Raw genomic sequence first — 26,841 nt, forward strand, 5'->3', positions numbered from 1 at the left:
TCTAACCCAGTGCTTAGAACAATGCTTGGCACATAATAGCACTTGATAAATTCCATTATCATCATCATCATTATCAGTGGTGTTTTTGAGCACTAACTGTACAAAGCATTATACTAAGCACTTAGGAGAGAACAACACAACAGAGTTGGTAGATGCCTTCCCATCCCACAACGAGCTTGCAGTTTATAGGACTGAAATTGACAGTGTACCATAGCAGGCAAATCCAGTAAGTTGCTGGGGAAGCTGTAGGGGACTTCATCACCCAGGCTAAACCAGTTACTCTTCAGGATGTCAGGACTCCCTAGCAAAGAGCCACAGGTAGTTCTTTTTTTTAATGGTGTTTGTTAAGCACTTACTGTGTGCCAGGCACTGTTCTAACAACTGGGTCAAATACAAGGTAATCAGGTTGCTCACAGTACCCATCCCACCTGGGGCTCACAGTCTTTAATCCCCATTTAACAGATGAGGCAACTGAGGCACGGAAAAAGGAAGTGACTGGTGCAAGGTCATACAGTAGATGGTGGTGGAGATGGGATTAGAAGAGGTGGGATTAGAACCAAGGTCCTTCCGACTCCCAGAACCATGCTCTAACCTTTAGGCCCGCTGCTTCTCTGCTAGATTTCTTCTATCAGAAATTTTCATCACTGGTGGCATAGCTTCAGCAGGTACTCCCCTACTTGAAGAGCCAGGGCTAAAACCCAAGATCACCCTAATTCTCATGGCCAGGCTCTCTCTACTGAACCAATAACAAGGCAGCAAGAACTCAATACATACTACTGACTGAATAATACCTTACACCCAAATATGAGACCTGTGCCTCCTCTTACTGCCAGTTCAGGGCAGCTGGCTGAAGTGCCCATTCCCAAGCCACTTATTCAATCATTCAATCACTCAATCAAATTTATTGAGCACTTACTGTGTATACAGAGCATTGTATTAAGTGCTTAGGAGAGTAACAGAGTTGTAGAAACCTTCCCTCCTCACTGAGCTTATAGTCTAGAGGGGGAGACAGACATTAATATGAATAAATAATAAATTACAGAGTTAAATGCTGTGGGACTGAGGGAGCGCTGAAAAAAGGGAGCAAATCCAAGTGCAAGGGTGACATAGAAGGTAGTGGAAGAAGAGGAAATGAGGGTTTAGTCAGCTTCCTCTAGACTGTAAGATCATTGTGGGCAGAGAACGTGTCTATTTACTGTTATATCGTACTCTCCCAAGTTCTTAGTACAGTGCTTTTCACACAGTAAGCACTCAGTAAATATGATTAAGTGAATGAATGAATGAACAGAAGCTCTTGGAGGAGATATGCCTTTAATATGAGTTTGAAGATGGAGAGAATAATTGTCTGTCAGATATGAAGAGGAAGCACATTCCAGACCAGCAGCAGAAAGGCCAGGGGAAGGCTACCATTTTCCAGTCCAGGGTTGCTCCCATAGGCGGGATATTTACAGCGTCAGTGTGGAGGGCAGAAACAAAAAATCAATCAATCAACTGTATTTACTGAGTACTTACCGTATCCAGAACACTGAACAAAAGGCTTGGGAGAGTACAACACAACATTATTACAGACACATTCCCTGCCCACAATGAACTTACAGTGTAGAAGGTAGAAGGGGAAGTTACCAACTTTAAGCAAAATTAGGAATCAACCTGTTCTAATGGAAAGAACACCAAGTACCAGGAGTCAGGAGACCTGAATTCTAATCCTGGGTTTGTCACTGACCACAGACAAGTAACTTAATCAATCAATCACATTTATTGAGTGCTTGCTTAGAAAAGCAGCGTGGCTCAGTGGAAAGAGCACGGGCTTTGGAGTCAGAGGTCATGGGTTCGAAGCCTGGCTCTGCCACTTGTCAGCTGTGTGACTGTGAGCAAGTCACTTCACTTCTCTGTGCCTCAGTTACCTCATCTGTAAAATGGGGATTAAGACTGTGAGCCCCACGTGGGACAACCTGATTCCCCTGTGTCTACCCCAGCGCTTAGAACAGTGCTCTGCACATAGTAAGCGCTTAACAAATACCAACATTAACATTACTATGTGCAGACCACGATACTAAGCACTTGGAAGAGTACAATACAACAGAATTAACCTCACAATACCTGTTTCCTAACCCACAAAATGCTTCCTCCTCCTTCTTCATAGGAAATGATTAGGATAAAACGAGATAATGGAGGTCAAAGGGCTTTAGAATACTACCATTTAAGGTCATGATATTCAGTGGGAGAATGGATGCATGCCCCTGGATTTGGGAATTGAAAAATAGTTGAGGACTTTTGGTAGTAGTAGCTAATAGGATTTTCCAGAAATAAGAAGGTAAATATTAGCATTTTGGGGAAGAAGATAGGTTTCTGGGCCTTTTGACCATATTTCTGCCATGGATTTTTTTAACCTAAGGTCACAGGGAGATTGAGGCATAAGGGGACAGGAACTTAAATGGACAGGGGGCTTAAGTGGAGAAATGAAAAGGTAATACAATTCTTGGGACGGCGGAAAAGGGCAGGGCTAGAACAGTTTCCATGAACGATGTGGACTCTGCAGATCCAAAGAGTTCACAAACACACTTAACAGGTTGTTCTCAGACTTGAAATGACTTATTTTGTTCAAAGTTCTTCATTCACCTATGCCATAACCTATGGAAGACTTAGAGCAAAATCACTGTCCAAGTGAATATGCTATTTTTTTAAATGTATTTGTAGAGTCAAGTGGAAGGAAGCTAGCCAATTCTATCTAATCAGGAGGGGAAATGTCTAAAACTTTATAAAACTGAGTCGGAGAAAGAGATCTCAAGTGAAACCTCAGGGTTTCCTGAATTAGAAGTTTCCAAGATTCAGAGGCTGTGGGTTAACTCTGAACCTAGATGGCTTTGCTTCCCTTGTTTTACTGCAAGTGGCATTGCAGAACATGTGTTTGAAACAGAGCCTGGATCTCTATGAACAGGGAAGAGCACACACCTTTAAGGTGCAATTAGCTTAGAAACTGTTATTTCACTTTGCTTGATTTTTTTCTTTGTGCATTTTGAGGGCTCTGCTTTCCACTGAGGATCTGATTTGTGATTCTAGCACTCCTGACTGTGGAATGTTTTGCTGGCATAACCAACAAATTTTTCAAGGAGGGAGAAGGTTATGAATCTGCCAACATTGGGACAGGTGAGTGTGTGTGTGTGTTTGTGTGTGTGTGTGTGTGTGTGTTCTCATTAAGGGACGATTCGTGATTTGACAGTTTTCATGCTGCTCTCTGGTCTGTCATAGCCTGGAGAGGGCTAAGAGGGTGGAGAGGCTGGAGGAACTGCAGTTCTGTTTGACTGATCTCTTTGTGGAATAAAGTGCAGACGGGATTTCCTGCAGAATTGGAAAGTTGGATCTGTTATCCTGTCCATCCACCCGGAAGCCAGAAGACCCTGGCAAGCAGAAGGTAAGTGAAACTTGTCTTTCTAGGGTTTGGAGGGAGGGCGAGAAGGGAGAAAAACGAGGATTAAAAATAGGGATCTCTTCCTGAAACAGGAGCTCAGGGAACAAAATTGCTAAAAAAAAAAATAGAAAAAACCCACCACCAGAAGAGTCCTCACGGATTCTTCTCCCTTGTGCCCTTTTCACCTACTTCATGCCTCTCCCACATTGTGATCCCTTACTCTGCTAGCTGCAAGGGAGAAGTTTGGCTGTTTTCACTTAAAGCTTTGGGCTCTGTTTTTTCTTCCCATTGGGGACCTCAGGAGAAGCTTCTTTTTTCTCTTCTAGTCAGTATAGCCAGTAAGGGACAAACCCCTGCTTCAGACTGATTTTATTCCTTCCAGGTGTTCAGACTCTCAGCATGAGTCAGAGAGAATCTTCCCTAAGAGAGGATCAAGAAATCCATTTTGCAAGTGATTTGGGGGGGGGGGTACAGTCGAGGTTAGGCAAGAAAGAATCATCTGGGTGAGGAAGGGGATCTTGAGTTCAGTTGGTGCTAAGGGGAATGATTCTGTTTCTGACAATTACCTGTTGGGGTTACTTTGTTACAGGAGACCTAGAGATTGATCTGAAAGTCGAGATCCAGAAAGAGGGGATGTGCTGAAAAGAAACTACCCACAGTAGAAGCTCAGAGTCAGTGAAGATGGAAAACGAGACGGGCAGTGGACAGAACCAGACCCAGCTTCAGGCCCAGGAGATGGTTTCCCTTGAATACCAAGTGGTAACTATTCTCTTGGTGCTCCTAATCTGTGGACTGGGAATTGTGGGAAACATCATGGTGGTCCTGGTGGTGATGAGAACCAAGCATATGAGGACCCCTACTAACTGCTACCTAGTGAGCCTGGCGGTTGCCGACCTCATGGTGTTGGTGGCTGCAGGTCTTCCCAACATCACTGATAGCGTCTACAGGTCTTGGGTCTATGGCTATGCTGGATGCCTTTGCATCACGTATCTCCAGTACTTAGGAATCAATGCTTCTTCCTGCTCAATAACAGCCTTCACGATTGAAAGGTACATAGCCATCTGCCACCCAATTAAAGCTCAGTTTCTCTGCACTTTTTCAAGAGCCAAAAAGATAATTATCTTCGTGTGGGCTTTCACCTCTATTTACTGCCTGCTCTGGTTTTTCCTCCTTGATCTCAATACGGTCACCTACCGAGATGCCGTTGTTGTGTCCTGTGGCTATAAAGTCTCGAGAAACTATTATTCACCCATTTACCTTATGGACTTTTCTGTATTTTATGTTGTCCCGATGATATTAGCCACCGTCCTCTATGGACTCATAGCCAGAATATTGTTCCTGAATCCCATTCCTTCAGATCCTAAAGAAAGCTCTAAGACATGGAGGAATGACTCAACTCATCACAACAAGAGTTTGAATTCTAAGACATCCAGCAGATGTTTCAACAGTACTATTTCCTCAAGGAAACAGGTAAGAATTCTAATGGAAAACAAATGATGTGGAAAGGAGAAAGGAGAATAAAGACAGTGAACTGAGGTATTTTCTCACCCTCCCATCATTCTCACATTTACATCTTTAAATATTTTTAGAAATCAAGTACATTTTTAAATGTTTAAATATATCAGCACCAAAAAGGGTGATATAGGCACCTAGGCTTGTTATTATTGATAATGTTTTAAGGTACACACCAACCTCAAAGTTCTAAAACTTTTCCTTTTAGATTTTATGCTCGTAGATAAAGTATTGTTTGGTTTAGTTTGCTCCCAGCTGCAGGAAACAAGTGAAGAAATGTGGCATGCTACTGTATGTCAACTATCTGACAAGATGATGCTAGGGAAAATAATGGATCAAAACTCTAACAGTAAGAAGCTACTTTTGGTGTCTGTTTGCTGCTCGCTATTCAAACATGACGCCTCTGTGCACTCTTTTAAGGGCAGTAGGAAGATGGAAGGAAGTGCAAGGCAGGAATCTCTCTCCCTGTCCAAAAAGACTGAATCTGCTTTTGATCCAGAAATGGGGTAAGGCGATAGTGTGTAGCAGTTTCAAGCTAGCTCTGCCGAAATCAGTAATTACTTTTTACAGAATGTCGGTCAGTCTTGCTAACTCCATTCTAAAAAAGTCTCATCAGATGATCTAAAATTACATTTGGTTGTAACCATGTGAGCATCATAGATTAACCCTATACAAGCAAAAGTTGTGAAGTAGATATTGTTTATAAAAACAGATATAGGGACACTGTGTATGTGTTTTCCACAGAAATCAGCATTGATTGTAAATATATGCAATATACCATTTAAACAGAGGTAGATCTTTTTAAGTCTACTAAATGGAGTGCAAAACACACAGTAAGTGTTTATTCACCGAAAAAATGAATATTTAACTCAAAAATTTTGCTGTTTCAGTGAAAAACACTGGCAATAGATTAATTACAATGATTATTCCAGCCTTTTACTGAGTGCCTATAATTTTCCATGTAATTCATATAATATGTGAATTATATATCCATGCATTAATTATATTTTAAAATAGTTCACCCTCTACTTAATTCATAAATGGACAGCTATTAATTTCCTATTCAAGGAAATTTCTCCTTAAAAGCAACTGTTTTTCTCAGGTACGTAGGCAATGAACAGCAAGCAGCTGGACTGTGAGGTGGCTAATAATATGTCATGTTTAAAAAAGTGTCAGCCTTTTAAAAGCTCCAATTCTGTGTTATATCCTGTGTACTTCTACATGAGATTCAGTAGTAGATATCAAATGCCTATAATCAAACAGGTACGAGATCCTATCTCCCCTATCCATGGGATTGGAAGAAAGAGGGAAAAAAAAAACTTTTCTAGGAAAGCTATCCAACCTTTTGCCAGGATATTTTTTTCCTATGATAATTTTGTTCAAGGTTTATAAGCAAAGAACCAAAAGACTTTCTTGAGCTTGAGTCTTCCCTCTGTACTGGAGAATGCCATCTCCTTGGGGTGGTGGGAGACATCAATCCTCATGGGTTTCCAGCTGTGGAGATGAGCTTCTCATTCTCGCTCCCAGGGATCTAGGGACTGGACTGATACTGGCTTAATCATTAGATGAAACCTGAGAGCTTCTGCACAGAGCTGAAATCAAGTCTCCAACTCACTAGCAATTTGATACTAAAGAAGCAGCAGTTTGAGAAGCAGCATGGCCTAATGAAAAGCAACATGGCCTAGTAGATAGAGCCTGGACCTGGGTGTCAGAGGACCTGGATTCTAATCCCAGCTCTGCCGCTTGACTGCTACATGACCTTGGGCAAGTCAGTTAACTTCTCCAGGGTTCATTCACCTCATCTGTAAAATGAGGATTAAGAACGTGAGCCCCATATGGGACAAGGACCATGGCCAACCTAATTTGCTTGTATTCACCCCAGAGCTTAGTACGGTGTCTGACATATAATAAGTACTTAACAAATACCATTATTATTACTATTAATTATACCTATTCCATCCCATTGTGCTCCCATGAAGTTGGCTGTCAAGGTTAAAGCAGATCCCTAACTCAGACAGCCTCCTACCCTTTCCCCTTCCCCACTTCCTTACCATATCATCCCTGATTCCTGCCTTTGCTTGACCTTCTGCCCAAGGTGGATGGGGAACAGAGAATCTGCTAGCCTTCCCTGAAGAGATTCACACCTGACACTCTTAGAAGCACACAGAGCCAGAAAACTCATCCCCAGGAATTCATGGGGACACAGAGTACAGACCAAAACCACCTCAGGAGCTCTACAATCAATCCCAGAAGGCCCTGGGTGCAGTGGTCATCTCAGAGTTGCCTCCACTCCATCCAGGGCTGAGAAATTCCCTCCCTCCATCCCCAGTGGTGGCCATAAGTGCTCATCTTCTCCTAGAAGGTGCAGGGCATAATCGTGCTTAAGATCCTTAGACTGAATACCTTCTTAGCTTTCTGCATCCCTTTCTCAGAACAAACTCTCTAATATAAATGTTTTCTTGAGTTTCTGGAAAGTCAAAGGACTCTCACTGACATCTTGCATTGTTTCCATCTGGTCCAGTGGCAGGTTTCAGGGTTGTTTCTGGTCCCAAACTCTTCTTATTTTCTGAGCAACTGATTGCAGTAGGCCCAGGGACTCCAGCGTAAATCTTGTCTCTGCCTCTAGGCCAGAGTGACAGACAGACCTAATTTATCACTGAACAAAACCCTGTCTCAGCTAGCTCCTGCTTCTAACCAAATTGTTCAAGTTGGAAATACATGGTTTTAAGGAAAGTCTTTGGAAAGGAAATTAAAGAGCCTTTCTAGGAAAGCTGATGGCCCAAGAGATTGAAAATTGGAGTTTTGACTGAGCTGCACACATAGATGATTCTCCTTGGCTATAAATCCTGACCACTGCAACTATAATTTCAATTGTAAGCCAACAGAAGTATGTCTTCAAGAGGCAGGATTTTGGTATCATTTACCAGCCTTATGGGAAAGCTTTGTGAATGGAGAGGTTGATTTCCTCTGAATCATTAAGAATTTTACCTAAATCAGAATACCCAAAATGGCCAGGCCCCTGATCAGATTCAGTGGAGCATAACCAGTACCTAGGCCAAGATGAGATTATTTTTCTACCATGGTATTTCTATGAAAAAAAATGTTTTTACTTTTAAAAAATGTGCCTTCCCTCTTAAAATCTCTGGAGAGGTTTCTTCTCTTCCCCGCCCTCCTCTCCCCCGCTCCCCCGCTGCCCCACTGCAACTTTGAACTGTCTCTAAGAAGAACAGAAAACATGTTTAGAGGTCCATAAACTCAGTGTGGTGAAATGGTTCACTTGTTTATTTACCTTCTTCTCAATCCCTTTTTTTTCTCTCTTATGATGTTCAGTAGGAACTTTAGGAACTATTCGTTGACTGGGGAAGATCATGAGTCAAACTCCTGGCAGAGAGAAATGTAGCATGGCCTAGTAGAAAGGACACAGACCCAAAAGTCAGGGGAGTTGGGTTCTAATTTTGGTTCTGCCACTTGCATGTTGTGTGACCTCAGGCAAGTCACTTAACTTCTCAGATCAGTTTTCTCATCTGTAAAATGGGAATGAAATACCTGTTCTCCTTCCTACTGGGATTGTGAGCCCCACGTGGGGCACTGACTCTGTCTGACTTGATTATCTTGTACCTACCCCAGAGCACAGTGCTTGGAACATTGTAAGCACTTAATAAATACTTTATTAGAGGGGGAAGACTCATTTTATTCTGGCACAATGACCTTAAAAATATGGCTAAACCCTCCCCAGAACAGAGGAGAAGGCTTTGGAATAGTAGTTCTTGATGTTGTTCATTTCACTTCAGAACTGTCCCTTCTCATTTTCCAAAATAGATAAAAGTCTTTCTGATAGTCCTTCATAATTCATCTCTCTGTGGTACACCAGGGTGCCATGATTCCTTCTGCTTTTATTCTTACTAGGACTCTGGCTCTATGATTTATTTCTTGCCATAGTTAGATGGTGGGGCAGCTGATCAACAGATAAAGAAAGCAGATGGATGTTAAATTCAGTTTAGTTAAGTTGACTGGAGGATTGCGACATCCTGGAAGGAAAACTCAAGAAATGTTGTGAAAGTTCCTGTCTTGAAGCTCTTAAGGGGTCCAGGTGTAGTCCACATTGGAGGCAGGAAGTGATCATTTGTGAAACAAATTCCTAAAAAAAAAATTCTAACACCCCACACCAGCATTGACTGGGAATGTAATCTATGGAACTATGATAGAGGGAGGGAGGACATACAAGTGAAATTCCATGTCCAGATTCTCAGGCCCTTTCATGGAGTAAAAAGCCATAAAACAAAGAGCCAAATTTAATTTGATCTGATGTATTGCCATTGGGCTATGATTTCTGTAATTGGTAGCAGGCTTCCAGCTATGGTGCTGACCCAGAAATCAATATGGTTTCAAACCAATCCCTCAATAATACATCTCTTCTAAAAAATAAATCAAAAAATAAATCAAATCACATACATAGGTAATATATTCTTCCCTTGGCTATGGTCATATTTCCTCTGGAATGATTTGTTTAGTTTTCTCCATCTGGAACGTACGGGTGATGACTTTATCTTGCTTCTCCATCCCCCAAAACTACTTTTTCCCACACTCATGTTTTCCCTTAACTCTCATTAAGGTGATCCCTGAAGCAAATGGTGTTAGGAATATTTTCAAATTAGTCTTGAAATAAGAAGATAAAAATCAGTTTTTTACTTCTCTGAATCCCACCTTGAAAGAGAATCAATCAGTGGTATTTATTGAGTACTTACTGTGTGCAGACCGCTGAACTAGGCACTTGGAAGAGCACACTACAATAAAGTAGGTAGACACAATCCCCACTTACAATCTAGAGAGGTAAAAAAAAGAGTTGAAGGTCAAATTCCTCCTTCCCACTCAGGTTATTGTGGCGAGGAACAGTGCTTGGTACACAGTAAGTGCTTAACAAATCAGTGCTTGGTACACAGTAAGTGCTTAACAAATACCATAATTACTATACATGCACTAAATTATTTTCATACAGTGTGACTTTCAAAGTATTTCTGAGATTTAGGTTTGACATCACACAGGAAAACAAAATAGTATTGGAAGTACCAGAGAGACATGCTGAGCTCACATGGCATCACTTTCATTTAGACAACATAGTTGTACCACTCTGGCAGATAAGCAGTTTGGCATAATGGAAAGCGCAGAGGACTGGGAGTCAAGGGACCTGGGCTCTAATCTCAGCACCACCACTTGTCTGCTATGTGTCCTTGGACAAGTTACTTAACTTCCCAATGCCTCTAATAGTAATACATAATGTGGCCTAGTGGATAGAGCATGGATTTAGAAGTCAGAAGGTCGTGGGCTCTCATCCCAGCTCTGCCACTTGTCTGCTGGGTGATGTTGGGCAAGTCACTTCACTTATCTGGGCCTCAGTATGACCTCATCTGTAAAATTGGGATTAAGACTGTGAGCCCCATGTGGGACAACCTGATCACCTTGTATCCCCCCAGCGCTTACAACAGTGCTTTGCACATAGTAAGTGCATAACAAATACCATCATTATCATTATTATTATCAGTTAAACACTTCCATTGTGCCAGGCACTTGTCTAAGTGTTAGGCTAGATACAAAATAATCCAGTTGGACACAGTCCCTGTCCCACATAGGGTTCAATCCCCATTTTAATCCCTATTTTACAGATGAGGGAACTGAGGTACAGGGAAGTTAAATGACTTGCCCAAGTTCACACAGCAGACAAGTGGCAGAGCTGGAATTAGAACCCAGGTTCTTGTGACTCTCCAGGGCTATGCTCTATCCACTAGACGACTCTGTCTCTGTTTCCTCATCTATCAAATGGGAATTAAATACCTGTTTCCTTCACTCTTAGATTTTGAGTCCCTCTTGGGAAAGAAACTGTCTCTAATCTGTTATCTTGTGTCATCATCATCATCACCTTCCTCATTATCAATGGTACTTATTGAGTACTGAGTACTTTTAGAAAACCAATTTGGGCTGAAGAGCGAAGTATGGACAGGAGAAGGAAGAGATTGGAGGCAGGGAGAACAGTGAGGAGGCAGATGACCTAATCAAACCAGGGTAAGACAGTTTATTTGGACCACTGTATTGTCAATTTGGATGGAGAAAGGGGTGGATTCTGGGAGTGTTATATGGAAAGAATAGTCAGGATTTGGTGACTGACTGACTATGTGGGTTGAAAGAGAGAGAGGAGTTCAGGATAATGCCAGTGTTGTAGGCTTCGAAGACTAAAAGGATGGTGATATTGTCCCCAGAGATGGGGAAGGTGGAGGTGAGAGTTTGAAAAGAAAGATGAAGAGGTCAGTTTTAGACACATTGTTCTTAAAGTGCTGCCAGGGCATCATACCAACAAAGAGAGAAATGTAAGACTGCAGGGGAGTTAAGATTAATCAACAAGTCAATCAATAGTATTTATCAAACTAAGCACTTGGGAGAGTACAATACAACAGAGTTAGTAGACATGTTTCCTGCCCAGAATGTGTTTACAGTCTAGAGATATCAGGATTAGTGAAGTAGATTTGAGACGTCATATGAGTAGTATTTGAAGTCATTGAAGCTGATTAGCTCCCAGAGGGAGTGAGGGAAAATAGACAAAGAGATGAAGATGCAGAACAGAGCCTTGACAGACACCCTCAGATAAGAGATTTAAAGTTGGAGTAAGATCTTGTCAAGGAGCCTGAGAAGGAGCAGTGAAAGAAGTAAGAAGAGAAATGTATTGGAAAAAAACAAAGCTAAATAGGGTTTCCAAGAGAAAGAACTATGTACAATATGAAAGGAAGATTAGAGAAGTTAAATGACCCACTCTAGGTCATTAAAATAATAGCAGAACTGGAAGTAGAATCCTGGTCTTTTACCCTAGCCCCTTTGATTTAGAAGATGCATACTTAACCCAAGGGATGCAATTTTTACATTCCCGAGAATGCTTGATTCTTTATTGTTCACTCTGTGATAGGTCACCTTTCCAGACCTCATAACGCCCCTTAATGAGTACTTAAATCAGACTCACTGCCTTCATAAGCTAGCTGTGATTATGAACTACTGTCTGAAGCCTTGGTCCTACGTAAAATGACTGTTTGCTCATTCCATAGGGACTACTCTTTCCTTACTGACGCACACACTATTATCCATTCTTAAAGTTTGATGCAGGTAGTTGAAAGGCTCCTCCAACCTCTTTCTAGTCATTTATTGCAGCTTCCATAAAAGAAATGTGAGTTCTGTGCCCCAACAGTGAGCCCCATGTGGGACAGGGACTGTGTCCACCGTGATTAACTTGTATCTATCCCAGCACTTTGTACAGCACTTTGCACATAGTAAGCTATTAACAAATATCAAAATCACCATCATTATCATCAACAGATGAATTAAGCTCTCTGTGATTCGAGTTCCTGGGAGTTCATGGGAAATGGAGTTTTTCAGTAATTATGCCATAACTTTCCAAACAAATGAGGTTTCTATGTCAAACCTTATTTAAATGAAGGTTTTAAATGAAATGTAACCTGTGGAAAAGCTCATCTGAGTTATTACGCATTATTTGTCAGAAGGTTGAGCCTTCAGAACTATGCCTGAATGAAATCCTTGCCCTCTTCAGGTCCTGAAATAATTATTAAATGTTCAAAAACTAGTAACAATGACACTTATTAAGCTTCTTTTATGTGAAATGCTAGGAAAGGATACAAGGGTGAGAATTAGATGTGATCTCTGGTCTTCAAGGAACTCATAATCTAAGAACAAATTGGGGAGAAGGGACTGGCACCAGTCATTAAGGAAAAAGAAAGCAATAAAAGCAAAAAATGCCCTAAAATGGGGAGAAAGAAAAAGTCCTACTAGACTATAAATTCCTTGAGGGCAGGTAGCATACTTACCAATTCTACCTTATTGTCTCTTCCAAGCCCTTAATACAGTGCTCTGCATAAATGCTATTGATTGACTAATTGATTGATTGATAGATGAAAAAAAGAGACATAACGTATTTTGGCTGGGCCTGGGAACACAGGCCTGGAAATCAGGAGACCTAGGTTCTAATCCCAGCTTTACTGCTTACCTGCTGTGATCTTGGATGAGTCATTAAACTTCCCTATGCTTCAGTTTCCTCAACTGTAAAATGAGGATTCAGTGCCTGTCCTTTCTCCCCATTAGAAATGTGTCTGACTTGATTATCTTGTATCTACCCCAGAGATACACATGAAGGTGTTAAATGAAATGTAACCTGTGGAAAAGCTTATTTGAGTTATTACATGTTATTTATCAGAAGGTCAAGCCTTCAGAAAAATTCCTGAATGAGCTAGGTACATAATAATAATTATTATTATTATGGAATTTGTTACACTCTTACTGTGTGCCGAACAATATACTGAAGCGCTGGGGTAGATTCAAGGTAATCAGGTTGAACACAGTTCCTATCCCACACAGGGCTCACAGTCTTAATCCATTTTAGAGATGAGGTAACTGAGGCACAGAGAAGTGAAGTGACTTGCCCAGGGATCACAAAGCAGACAGGTGGCAGAGTCAGGATTAGAACCTATGTCCTCTGACTCCCAAGCCCGAGCTCTTGCCATTAGGCCATGCTGCTTCCTGTAAGTGCTTAACAAAACCAATTTTTAAATTTATTATTCCCAGGTCGGAAGGTGAGCCTTGAGGTGGGGGAGGTGGAAGGGAGTGGCACTGGAGTTCCTAGTGGTAATTTGGGAGGGCTGAGTACACTATGATACCACTGCTTGACCTAACCAGCCACATTTCAGAAAGACCAGCTCTTGGGAAGCAAAGACCTAATGAGCAATTTATTATTAGCATCCACCAAACATCACGTCACACCTTTAATCTTCTAAAGGGATACAGGTAAATCTAATCTAATTTGATTGTTTTTATTAACTCTGATTAACCTATTACCAGCTAAGCATATGTAGACCAGAGCTGGTGTACAAGAGACCCAGATCAACCTGCAGAATGGAAATGTTCAAAAAAAACACAAAACTGGGGAATTGCTCTAACATAGTCAAAACTAATGTGATAGATATATCAAATTATTTAATTGTCCCAGGGACTTAGTCACATACTTTGGAAAATATGCAAGTGTTGAGTCTCATTGTTGGAGTTTGAATTTCAAAACTTTTTTAGGTGAGCAAATAGGATCAGGAATAGGACATTAGTAGGAAGGACATGAGGGAAGGATAATCTAAGGTGCCACGAAGCTCAAGCAAGCTGGTCTCCAAAAGACAGCACTGCAGGCTCAAATACCATATTTACTCCAATACAAGGGAAGAATAAGGGCATCAGATGCCAATTCACTATTTTTATGTCGATTATGTTTCCCTAATCTTCCATCACATTTTATCCCAATCACAAAACCAAAAATGTGTATTCTAGCCCAAATGATTGTTCAATGGTTGGGACAGTCTGCCAGTCTCATTTCTACATGAAATGGCATCACCACTTTCCACCAAAATGGCAGTCGAAGCCACAACCTACCTTACCACTGGGGGATGCAGTGAATGGAAGTCCAAGAAGCTTACTGGATGGTGGTGTTCTCACTTTCTATAATTCTAGTTGGACTGGATCCGAGAAGCAGCAGGGCCTAATGGAAAGAGTTCAGGCCTGGGAGTCAGGGAACCTGGGTTTTAATCCCAGCTCTGCCACTCGTCTGCTGTGTGACTTGGGTAAATCACTTCAATTGTCTGAGCCTCAGTTCTCCCATCTGCAAAAAGAGGATGCAATACTTGTTGTCCCTCCTACTTAGAATGTGAGCCCCATGTGGGAGCTCATTATCTTATATTTACCCCAGCACTTAGTACAGTGCTTGATACATAGTAAGTGTTTGACAATAGTGCAATTATTATAATGCAGATCTAGGACCAGATGGGAGAAGCAGTATGGACAGAAAACAGTGAAGGCACAGCTCAGAGTGATACCACCCTCAAGTGAGGGAGAGATGGGGAACCTCTCCCTCTAGAGACAGGGGCATCCCACTTGGTTTGGTGAGAAATCTGATAGTGCAAATAAGGGCTCAAGTTGGACTTCTTAGCAGAGAAGCCATTTCCCTTATCTGTAGTTTATTTTAATGTCCGTCTCCCCTTCTAGACTATGTGCAGGGATTCTCCCAAGCACTTATAGTACAGTGCTCTGCAAATAGCAAACATTCGATAAATACCATTGATTGACTGATCAAGCACTTCCACTTGGCAAGTTCCTTACCCAAGTTGCTCACTGAGTTCAGAATTAAGCATTGTTTTCAAAACTGAAATGGTGTTCTCATTTGAACTGCAGTGCTTTCAGTTGAGTTTTTCCCTTCCCAACGGGAATAACATGCTCACCAGATTCTGCCTTCTGCAATCTAAAAAAAGCCTAAACCACAGGTAGGAAGCCCAGTTTGAATTATCCACACTAGGTGGCTCAGTGATCAATATCCAAACCAGCAGGATACTCTTATTGAGGTCGTTTATAGTTCTTTAACAGCAGATATGGCACTACAGGCTGCTACTTGTCTTTTCTGCAGAAGAATGCCTTTGTCAGAAACACAAAAGAATATTTGTTGTCAAGGATGAAACTTGGATATCAAAACAAAGCAACCCGCTTAGAAATATGTCTCAGCAGACTTTAGAAATAGGATTACCAATTTTACTTCCCAACTTTGGGCACCAAATTCATTTTTCAGACTCCCTTTCAACTTTTAACTGAGTTAATCTTTCACTGATACCCTATTATAAATTGTGAGCTCCATTCTCTATTTGAAGGAAGTGTAAATTGATAGCTTATTAGAATGTAAACCCCTGGAGGGCAGGAGCCATGTCTATTACTCTTATTGTGTGTTCCTGAGTTAATACAGAGCTCTGCAAACAGTAGGTGCTAGGTAAAATATTGATGAATGAATGCTCTGTGGATTGCATAAGACAAAGTCTCTAGAAATACATACATACCACTATTATGGACCGATGACCAAGCCCTCTGTAAATCAACAAGCATTCGTTGGTAGTTATTGAGCACCTACAGAGAGCTCTGCACTCAATAAGTGTACTCTACACACAGTTTAGTGTGCAGTATGTGTTATTTGTAAGATTCTTAAAGGCAAGAATTGTTTCTACCAACCCTATTGCATTGTACTCATGCAAGCACTATTATAGTGCTCTGAACAGAGTAAGCATTCAATAAATACCATTGATTGATTGATTGATTACTGTGTGCAGGATACTGTACTAAGCAACTGGGAGAGTGCAACACCATAAACTTGGTAGACATAATCCCTGCCCTTAAGGAATTTAGAGTCTAGAGAAAGAGACAGACATTTAAAGACATTAGAGATACGGGGGAGCAGAAGAGTATTAAGAAACACAAATGCTGTGGGAGTGAGGTGAAAGCTCAAAGTCCATTTATATAAAAGTTTCTTAAATTAAGCACAAGGAACCATAAGGAGAAGTATTCTGCTAGTATTCCCAATCCTCTCCCAGGCATCTCAGAGGTGAATCTTGTAGTTCTATACTCCTATCTCTGTTCATTAGTTGTCCACTCAGGACACACGGGGGAGCCTCTTTGAGGAGTGACTTGCCAGCAAAAATGATGGCTATTACAGTCAGCAGGGACTTTGCATTTAAGGAACAAAATTTATATTCATGTCAATCGATCAGTCAACCATATTTATTCATTCAATCATATTTATTGAGCGCTTACTATGTGCAGAGCACTGTACTGAGCACTTGGGAGAGTACAGTATGACAGAGTTGTTTGATCTTTTCCCTGCCCATAGTGATCCTCTCAGAGCCAGGTGTAGGGCTGGGCCACTTACAGGTGAGTGTGTGTTGGCCCCTGTATGGAGAAAACAGAGCAGCCCCAGAGTAGCCACCATCCTGGGAAGATGAATTTCAGGGAAGCCAGGTGTTTAGGGATCAGAACAAGTAGGCACAAAGCATGAGGGCATGGCTGGGTGACAGGTGGCAACTACGGGGTTGATTTTCTGTCATCCAGAGCTAATCTTTATTTCAGAACCTCATGTCAGGGAAGAAACAGGGGTGACTGCAGTGCGACAATTTCTAAAGCATCAGGAAGGCGGGCACCTGGATCCAGGATGGATAGGGAAGGCACCTAATCTTTACAACATGCTATGTCCATTAATTTTATTTTAATTTTCTTGCAATGGAAACAATCATACAATCTCTTCATTAGGTTCTTGAAAAAGGGAGCCCAGAGGAGTCAATCAATATTGTACACTTATTTTTTGGAGACCACTGTATCAAACAATCAATTAACCAATCATATTGATTGAGCACTTAATATGTGCAGAGCAGTATTAAGAACTTGGGAGAGTACAATACAACAGAGTAGGCAGACATATTTCTTCCCCACAAGGAGTTAAGAGTCTAAACCACAGACCTTTAATCAGGTCTGGTTGGAGCTGAAATTTTTAAAAACATCTTTTTTTCCATCCTGCTCCCATATTCTTTCCCTCCCCTCTCGATTCCACCTCTCCCCTCCCATCTAGGTAGTTGCATTAATTATCTCCTCAATTCTATTCATTCATCTACCTTAACATTCCTTATCTGAAAATCTCCAGTCAGGGAATAGGACTTTTAGGAAGCTCAGATACAATTCCTTTCTCGTCAGCAAAATTTCAGTATCTCTAGTGTTGATATGCGGCATCATGATTGTATTGACTTTTGCCCAACTGGGTCAGAGATTATAGGAGGGTCACTATTGGCATTTGGAGTTTGATCACATGTTAGCCTAGCCTAACTACCCAATCATGTTTTCTCCCTCTTCTTTCCCACTTTCTTGTTCTCTTGAAATCACTTTCAAGACCCTCTAGTTTCCTTGCTTATTCATTTTTCAGTGGTATTTTTAAGCACTTGCTATATGCCAGGGCCTGCACTTACTGCTAGGGCAGGTACAATATAATCAAATTGAATTATCTTGTACAAGATATCCCACTTAGGGTTCTCAGTCTTAAGCCTCATTTTACAGATGAGGTAATTGAGGGAAGAGAAGTTAAATGACTTGCCCAGGGTGACACCTCAGACAAGTGGTGGAACTAGACTTAGAAAACAGGTCCTCTGACTCTCAGGCCCGGGTTCTTTCCACTAGGCCATACTGCTTCTGTGATTGAAGTTCTTTGATTGAAGTTTCCATTAAAACTAAGTTGCTTTTGTCACAGTTTGACTTAGGGGAAAGAAAACTTGTTCATTAGATTTTGTGGGTCCTTTCCAAGAAAGAAAATCAGTCAATCAATCAATGGTATTTTTTGAATGGTTACCATTGGTTGATTGATAGTGTGTACTAAACACTTGGGAGAATACAATACGATAAAGTTGGCAGACACGATCCCTGCCATGCTTCTCGGGGGCCTAACATCTGTTCATTGCTGGGATAAAGTCCAAATGAAACTCATCTGCAAGATGTTGATACAAAGTCCTCAGATCACTGGACTGTCATTGCTCATTCATATCTATTTCACTGCTGAATCAAGTAAAATTAATCTGGCAGATGAAAAGTTCCATTGATCTCTATTATTCCCCTTTACTATCAATCAATCAATAGGAGTTATTGAATACTTACTCTATGCAGAATACTAAGCACTTGGAGGAGTTCAAAAGAGTTATTATGTGTGATCTTTGTCCTAAAGGAGAGATACTAAAAGAAATAACAGGTAAGGGGAAGTAATAGAGTATAACTCAATCAACATAATTTACTGAGTACTTACCCTAGGATGCACACTGTACTAAGCACTTGGGAGAGTACAGTAGAGTTAGAGAAGAGAAGCAGTGTGGTATAGTGGAAAGAGCATGGGCTTGAGCATCAGAGGATATGTGTTCTAATCCCAGCTCTGCCACTTGTCTGCTGTGTGACCTTGGGCAAATCACTTCACTTCTCTGGGCTTCAATTACTTCATCTGTAAAATGGGGATTAAAAGTGTGAGCCCCTCATGGGACAACCTGATTACTCTGTATCTAACCTAGAGTTTAGAACAGTACTTGGTACATAGTAAGCACTTAACAAATACCATAGTTATTATTATTATTAATATGATACTTGTCCTTAAGAAGGTTACAACCTAATTGGAAAGATAGATACTAAATTAAATTAGATAGGGGCAACAATAGAGTTTAAAGCTAAGTGCTATGGGATTGGGGGAGTGAGTATCCAACCGCTTAAGTGAGGCAGAAATGCTGAACTGGCATTAGAGGGGAAATGGGGAGGGAGATGTGAGGTTAACCAGGGAAGGCCTCCTGGAGTAAGTGTGATTTGATGATGATGAGAGCAGCATTCTACAGGATGTGAAAGCAGAGGGAGTTCCAGGCAGAAGCGAGAGCATGAGCAATGGGTTGGTGGTGACAGAGATGAGAACAAGGCACATTGTGTATGTTGGTTTGAGAGGAGTGAAGTGTGCAAACTGGGAGGTAGTGGAAAAGGAGCAAGGATAAGTATAGGAGAGAATACTGATCAAGTGCCTTAAATCCAATGGTCAGGGGCTCTCTGCTTCATGAACAGAGGAATGGGCAACTATCGGAATGTTTTGATCAGTGGAGACATGTGAACCAAACAGTGTTTTTAAAAAAATTGATATAGACGGCAGCATGAAGTTTGGACTGGAGTGGGGAGAAACTGGAGGCAGTGAGGTTCATGAGGTTGACACAGTGGTCTACTCCGAAAATGGGAATTGCTTGGACCAGTGTGGTATAACTTTGGATGGAGAGGAAGGAGCAGATTCTGTAGTTGTTGTGGAGGAAGAATTGACGTGATTTGATGAAAGACTGATTATGGAGATTGAAAGAGAGATAAGTCAAAGATACTGATGATGTTGTGGGTTTCAGAGATGAGAAGGATGGTGGTATCACAAATGATGGTTAGGTTAGGTGGACAAGAAGATTTTAGAGGGAAGGTGAGAAGCTCAATTTTTGACATGTTGAGCCTCAAGTGCCTTGGGGCATCCATTTACAGATATTTTGGATATGGAAGGAAATGTGAGATTTCAGAGAAGGAGAAAGATATGGAAGTCATCCACACAGAAGGTGAGATTGCAGAGAAGGAGAAAGATTTGGAAGTCATCCACACAGAAGGAGTAGCTGAAGCCATGAGAGTGGATGGGGAAACTTGGGCATCTTTGAAAGCACTGGTTAAAGAGCCATCAGAGAGTGAGTGGTTGAAATAGCTCTCTCATTCACTCCACACATCCAATCCATCACCAAGGCCTGCCGGTCTCACCTTTACAATATTGCCAAGATCCGCCCTTTCTTCTCCATCCAAATGGCTATCTTATTGGTACAGGCTCTCATAATATCCCAGCTGGATTACTGTGTCAGCCTTCTCTCTGATCTCCCTTCCTCCTCTCTCTCCCCACTCCAGTCTATTCTTCATTCTGCTGCCCGGATCATCTTCCTGCAGAAACGCTCTGGGCATGTTACTCCCCTCCTTAAAAACCTTCAATGGTTGCCTATCAACCTCCGCATGAAACAAACACTTCTCACTTTAGGCTTCAAGGCTCTCTATCACCTTGCCCCCCCCACCTCTTCTCCCTTCTCTCTTTCTACTGCCCACCCTGCACGCTCCATTCCTCTGCCACCTACCTCCTCACCATCCCCCATTCTTGCCTATCCCGCTGTCGACCCCTGGCCCACGTCCTCCCGCTGTCCTGAAATGCCCTCCCTCCTCACCTTCGCCAAACTAACTCTCTTCCCCCTTCAAAGCCCTACTGAGAGCTCACCTCCTCCAAGATGCCATCCCAGACTGAGCTTCCCCTTTTCCCTCTGCTCCCTCTCTGCCCCCTCCTTCCCCTCCCCTCAGCTAAGCTCTCTTTCCCCCCTTTCCCTCTGCTCCTCCTCCTCTCCCTTTCCCTCCCCTCAGCACTGTGCTCATTTGTATATATTTTTATTACCCTATTTATTTTATTAATGAGGTGTACATCCCCTTGATTCTATTTATTGCTATTAAGTTGTCTTGTTTTTGTCCGTCTGTCTCCCCCGACTAGACTGTAAACCCGTCAATGGACAGGGATTGTCTCTCTCTGTTGCCGAATTGAACATTCTAAGTGCTTAGAACAGTGCTCTGTCCGTAGTAAGCACGCAATAAATACTACTGAATGAATGAATGTATGTATGTATGTATGTATGTATGTATGTATGAATGAATGAATGAATGAATGAATGAATGAATGAATGAAGCTGGTGGTCAAGTAGAGAAGAAGAGAGGGACTAAGTATCTATATGAGGTGTGAAGAGATGGGGTTGGAAGTACAGATGTGGGGGTAGATATCAAAAGCCAACAGGAGATACTCTCTTAAGAGACAGGTAAGTAGGAAGGGAGAGAGTAAATGGAGGACTAAGAAGGAGCTGTAGAGGAGAGGTGGAGTTTTGTGGAGTTTCACTTGAAATTTTCAATTTTATCAACAAAGTATTTGGCAAGGTTATCTGGGGCAAGAGAGAGGGCAAGTGGGGCCACTGGAGGTTTAATGAAGGAGTTAAAGGTCTGGAGTAGTTGGTGCAACATGGAATTGGAATAGGTAAACAAGGGGAAATGGTGTTGCTGAGCAGAGGAGAGGGAAGATTAGTTGGTGAGGATAAAACGAAGATGACCGACATCAGCCTGGTACTAAGCACTTGGGAGAGTACAATAAAGTTGGATTTAGTCACAGTATGATACTTGTCCTTAAGAAGGTTACAGTCTCATAGGAAAGATAGATACTAAATTAAATTAGATAGAGGAAGCAATAGAGTTTAAAGCTAAATGCTGTGAGATTGGGGGAGTGAGTAGCCAACTGCTTAAGTGAAGCAGAAGTGCACAGATTCTGTTGCACAGATTCTCAGAGCATTGTGGCATAAGTATTTCAGAAGAGAAAGTGTATTATAGGGATGATCTAGGGCTAGGGGTTGGTGATGTAAGGGATGTAAGTGCAAGAGAGTTGAGTTTGGCAGAGAGGACATGGTTGAGGGCATGTATTTCTGCATCAACAGATTTGGTAGGGAGCCCAAAAGAGACATAAGAGGCTGGGATAAGTGGAGGGGCCCATGAGGTCAGAGGTTTCTGTAGGAGGGTCAAAGGGGTGGTGGGATAATTTCACTAGAACACTTAGTTAATATGCAGCAATGGACTGAGCCTTAACAGAGCACATTTTTTAGAGAAATATTAAGAATTATTTTTTTAAATACTAAATCAGCATTTAAAAGAGATAAGGGTCCAAAATGGTGGAAGGCACACTGGGGCACTTCACCATATTATTTAAAGCACATTAAATCCCTAACCTAGACTGGGAGTCCTCAGAACTCTGCAATCATTTTCAATATTTGTACTTAAGAACAATTTGTACTTCAAACGTATTATACAATATGCTCAGCCAAAGAGAGTGCAGTCTACAGCTTGCTTCCTCGTCATAAATTGTTTTTGGCGCAGTACAGCATTTTGGAAACCAAGTTGATACATATGCTGCATTTGTCATATTATGCCTAAAGATACTTCTGGAAAAATAATTGATCCTGGAATAGGGGCCAAGATTGGGCAGCAAAATTCAGGAAAATGCTTAAGGAATCCACTGCCAAATGGTCTTTTAAGTCCACCGGTCTCATAGACTGCATTTGTCGTAACTCAATTTCATCTACTACGTATCAGTGAAATGCATTAAACATGAGCGAGGAACCAAATCTAAACCTATATTTCAGGAGCAGCTTTCTTCCTACCAGAGTCACTTTTAAACTTGTCCAATTATCTCAAGTATCTTTTCTAGTTCCATGCCCAAATTTTAAAATTGACTTTGTTTTCAAGAAAGAATAGCAAAATGAAAGTGACAAGGGGATCGGCCTCAATCATTGTCATGGTCATTTTAGATTCTGTTATTTGCAGGCTAGTACTTGCCTTGACTCTGTGGACTCCCAGAAAGGTTCAGTAGACATTTGAATACTTGTCTTGACTCTGTGGACTCCCAGAAAGGTTCAGTACACATTTGACCTTGCGGTTGGCCTCCAGACATCTCAGGCTATCGATCCCAGGACTCCAATTCCTCACAAAATCCCTTCTGCTTCATGCAGAAACATTCCTAGGACTTTGGAAGTTCTTCTAAATCTCCTTTATTTTTAGCTTCCTAAGCAAAATTTTCACAGACTATCACATTTCAAATGTTTCCAAAGACAGCACTAAGCCAGTGGAATTGTCAATTCCTCTTCTGTGGCCGGATAGTAGTACTTTCCATGTACTGTTTTAAGTGCTGGGAGAGGACACAAAAGTGGGAGTCAGACATGGTAGATGGACAACTGGTCCTATTTCCAATTACCACAAAAACATAAAATCATTAGTCTGATATGAAGTCACTGTGTTGATGCCCAAGAAACAGATGCTGTTTACTATGCTTTGAATATTTTTGAATCTTTCATTAACCTAAGATCCAGTGAGTTGAAGCACTTAATATGTCCCTCAGAGTTATACATGTGGGAAGCTGTATATGAATTTGAAGAAACACAAATTTGTATCTATTAGTGGAAGGGGTGGATACTTTGGCACTACTGCTCGGATCATTTTCTTTAAGCAATTCTTGGCCATTATTTTTCCACTCCTCAAAGGCAAAGTTTAATTACACATGATATAAGACCTTGAACTGCAACAGTGGCTATTTGGGGTAGAGGGAGGGGCAGATCTGGAAATGTGGTGAGCAGGATTTAGAAGCTGATTAGATGCAGTGAGAATTTGAGGGTGACACCAAGGTTACAGGCATCTGGGATTGAGAGGCTGGTGATGTCATCAACAGAGATGGACAAATAGAAGGGAAAGCGGGTTTAGAACAGAAGAGAAGTTTACTTTTAGGCATGTTCAGGTTGCTGACAAGACAATCAGGTAGAGGTCTTCTGGAGGCAAGAAGAAATGCAATTTAAATGGAGGTAGAAAGGTAAATTTAGCAGTTAACCACAGAGAGGTAGTAGTTGAAGCCAATCATTAATCAATTGCATTTCTTGAATGCTTATCATGTGCAGAACACCATGCTACAAACCTGGAAGAGTACAATTCAACAGAGTTGGTAGACATGTTTCTTGCCTACAAGGAGCATATTGTCTAAAGGAAGGAGCTTACAGCCTAGAGGGAGTTTACAGTCTAGAAGCCTGCAGTTAAATAAGCAGATGGTCTCCCTGTGAGTGAATGTGAAGCAGGGGAGAGCAGGGAACCCAAAACAGAAGCTTCAGGGAAATGAGAGGCGGCATCAGTACTAACAAATAAGGCTGGAATGAGCAGTCCGAAAGAGAGGAGGAGAATTAGGCGAGTACCATGTCAATGAAACTAAGGGCTGAAACTGTGTCAAAATCATGGAGGATTAAGATTAGGTCACACTGTAGTAGGGAGAGGCACTGGGCTCCAGCTGAGGGGCAGAGAGAGAGAGAGAGAGAGAGAAAGAGAGTCATGTCTCAAAGTGGATGAAGGCAACAAACCATGTCAGTTCTTGACAGGCTGTGACAGCTGACAAGATCAGCCAAGCATGTTGCTGTGGCCCAAAACACTGAATGTGCCACAAACTCCATCCTATTACATGGCCATTCAGTGGTCTACCCAGAGAGTTTAGGGAACCTCCTTTGCTAGAGGTTTTGAAGAAAAAGCTTATGTATCACCTGCCTGAAAAAGACTTGTGTTGGTCCTACTTAAAGGCAGGGAGGTGAGGTAGATGAACCTATCAAGGCCCTTCCCATCCCTATGAATCTATAAAACCTCAGCCTTCGCAAATTCATAGCTTGCGTCTGGGATGAGGACGTAATGAATACCAATCGTGCCCAGTAGAGATGATAACAATTACTTCCAACATCCATTTCATGAAAATCATGAAAACAAAGGAAATGGTCCATTGCTTTGAATGCTCTGAAATAAAGATGCTAAATTCATGTACAACACCATGTTATCATAAGCCAGTTATTACTGGCAGTGATTTTGTGCTTTATTGCTGATGAGCAATCTTCTGTGACACGAGCCCAATCTTCATATTGCCTAAGTACTTTTGGAAGCTGCATTCACTTCTTTATTCCTATTCATAAATTGTTTTAATGTTTACCTCCCTCTGTAAACTGTAAGATCTTTGTGGACAGTAATCCAGACTACCAACTCTGTTTACACTATACTTTCAACCCAGCACTTAATTCAGTACACCACACACCGTAAGCACTCAGTGAATACCAATGACTGCTTGCTTGATTGATTGATATGCCTTTAAGGAATCTCTTGAGACTGTGGAAGGAGGAAGGGGGAGTGCTCAGCATACAGTAAGAGCTCAATACATACCATTGATTGATTGAATGATTGGCTGATTTAGTTGGGCTCTTACGCATGAAGAAACCCAAGGTCTCCCAAACAAATCTATTTTTTTCCTGTTGAAATATTCAGGCTGGCAAATCATTTTAGTCATTTAAGATTGTTCTGGGTCCCCATGGGATCTCTCTCTCTCTAAGCCTTCCTCCTCCTCTTATCACCCTACCCAGCCCCTTATCTGAAACTCATTTGGTCTCACCAAGTCTAATGTATCAGGCTCCCCTCATAGGCTTCTCTACTGCTACCTCAGGACAAACCACTTCAGAAATCGTCATAGAGTAGTAAAGTCCTTCAGGGGCATTATATCATCTGCCATACTTTCCATTTGTTGTTAGGTGGTTTCCTTAGCCTCAAATGAATAAGGTTTTGCAGAACCAGATTAACTCTAATGTGCCCATAGCAGAGAAAACCTGGTGTGTCCTGTACACAGTTCATCCATGCCCACACCTCTCTTTTCTGACACTGCTGTGGTAGACGTGTTCCCTTCCCACAAGGAGTTAACAGCAGTGAACCAATATTTAAATAAATCACGGATATGTTTTAGTGCTGTGGGATTGAAGATGGGGTGACACAGAAGGGAGAGCAAAACCTCTTCAAAACCCTACTTAAAACTCACCTCCTCCAAGAGGCCTTCCCAGACTGAGCTCCTCTTCTCCCTCTACTCCCTCTGCCATCCCCCCTTTACCTCTCCGCAGCTAAAGCCTCATTTTCCCCTTTTCCCCCTGCTCCTCCACCTCTCCCTTCCCATCCCCACAACACTGTACTCGTCCGCTCAACTGTATATATTTCCATTACCCTATTTATTTTGTTAATGAATTGTACATCGCCTTGATTCTATTTAGTTGCCATTGTTTTTACGAGATGTTCTTCCCCTTGACTCTATTTATTGCCATTGTTCTTGTCTGTCCATCTCCCCCGATTAGACTGTAAGCCCGTCAAACGGCAGGGACTGTCTCTATCTGTTGCCGACTTGTTCATCCCAAGCGCTTAGTACAGTGCTCTGCACATAGTAAGCGCTCAATAAATACTATTGAATTAATGAATTAATGAATGAATGAATGAATGAATGAATGAATAGGAGGAAAGAGGGTTTAGTTGGGGAAGACCCCTTGGAGGAGATGTGATTTTAAAGCTTTGTAGATGGGGAGAGAGGTGGTCAGTCGGAAAGGAAGGGGGAGGGCATTCCAGGGCAAAGTCAGGACGTAGATGAAGGATTAGAGATGAGAAAGGTGAGATTGAGGTAAAAGTGAATAAAATGAGTGAAACGAGTGCTTGGTCCAGGACTCCAGGGTGGCCCAGGGAATGGGCTGTCCTGCCCTGGTGGAGCTGTGGGTGCCAGCATTCAGAGGTGGCACTGGCCCCACCCGAGGCTGGGAGCAGGGACTGAGCCAGAGGATGTCAGACAGTGGTCGGCCACCTGCAGTGAGTCAAGCCCGCTTGGCTCCAGGCGGAGGCTGAGGCAGAGGTGATAGGGATGGATGCTCCCAGAGGGAAGGACAGGAGGAAGCTGGCCCAAGCTCTGCTGCTTTAGCTCCAGGGGGACATAGTCTCTGGCCAGGGAACTGTGGGGCCCTCCTTGTCTTCATCCAGTCACGAGGGAAGCCACAGATGCTTCTCTGCCCCTCTGACAGCCCATTGGGTCAGAAGGGCTGGGCGTTTAAAAGTGTCTCAGCCCC

General features: G+C 42.0%; 1 protein-coding gene across 1 annotated transcript in view; it reads left to right on the forward strand.

Moving 5' to 3' along the window:
* Positions 1–3,325: 3,325 nt before the first annotated feature.
* The window catches only part of TRHR (thyrotropin releasing hormone receptor), a 30,288-nt gene continuing 6,772 nt past the window's right edge, over positions 3,326–26,841 (forward strand). The window contains exons 1-2 of the mRNA XM_039911991.1: positions 3,326–3,412; positions 3,999–4,879. Coding sequence (XP_039767925.1) covers positions 4,091–4,879 — 789 coding nt within the window. The 5' untranslated portion in view covers positions 3,326–3,412; positions 3,999–4,090. The remainder of the gene's footprint in view (positions 3,413–3,998; positions 4,880–26,841) is intronic.

This window comes from Ornithorhynchus anatinus, chromosome 4, assembly GCF_004115215.2.
Source record: "Ornithorhynchus anatinus isolate Pmale09 chromosome 4, mOrnAna1.pri.v4, whole genome shotgun sequence".
Classification (NCBI taxonomy): Eukaryota; Metazoa; Chordata; class Mammalia; order Monotremata; family Ornithorhynchidae; genus Ornithorhynchus; species Ornithorhynchus anatinus.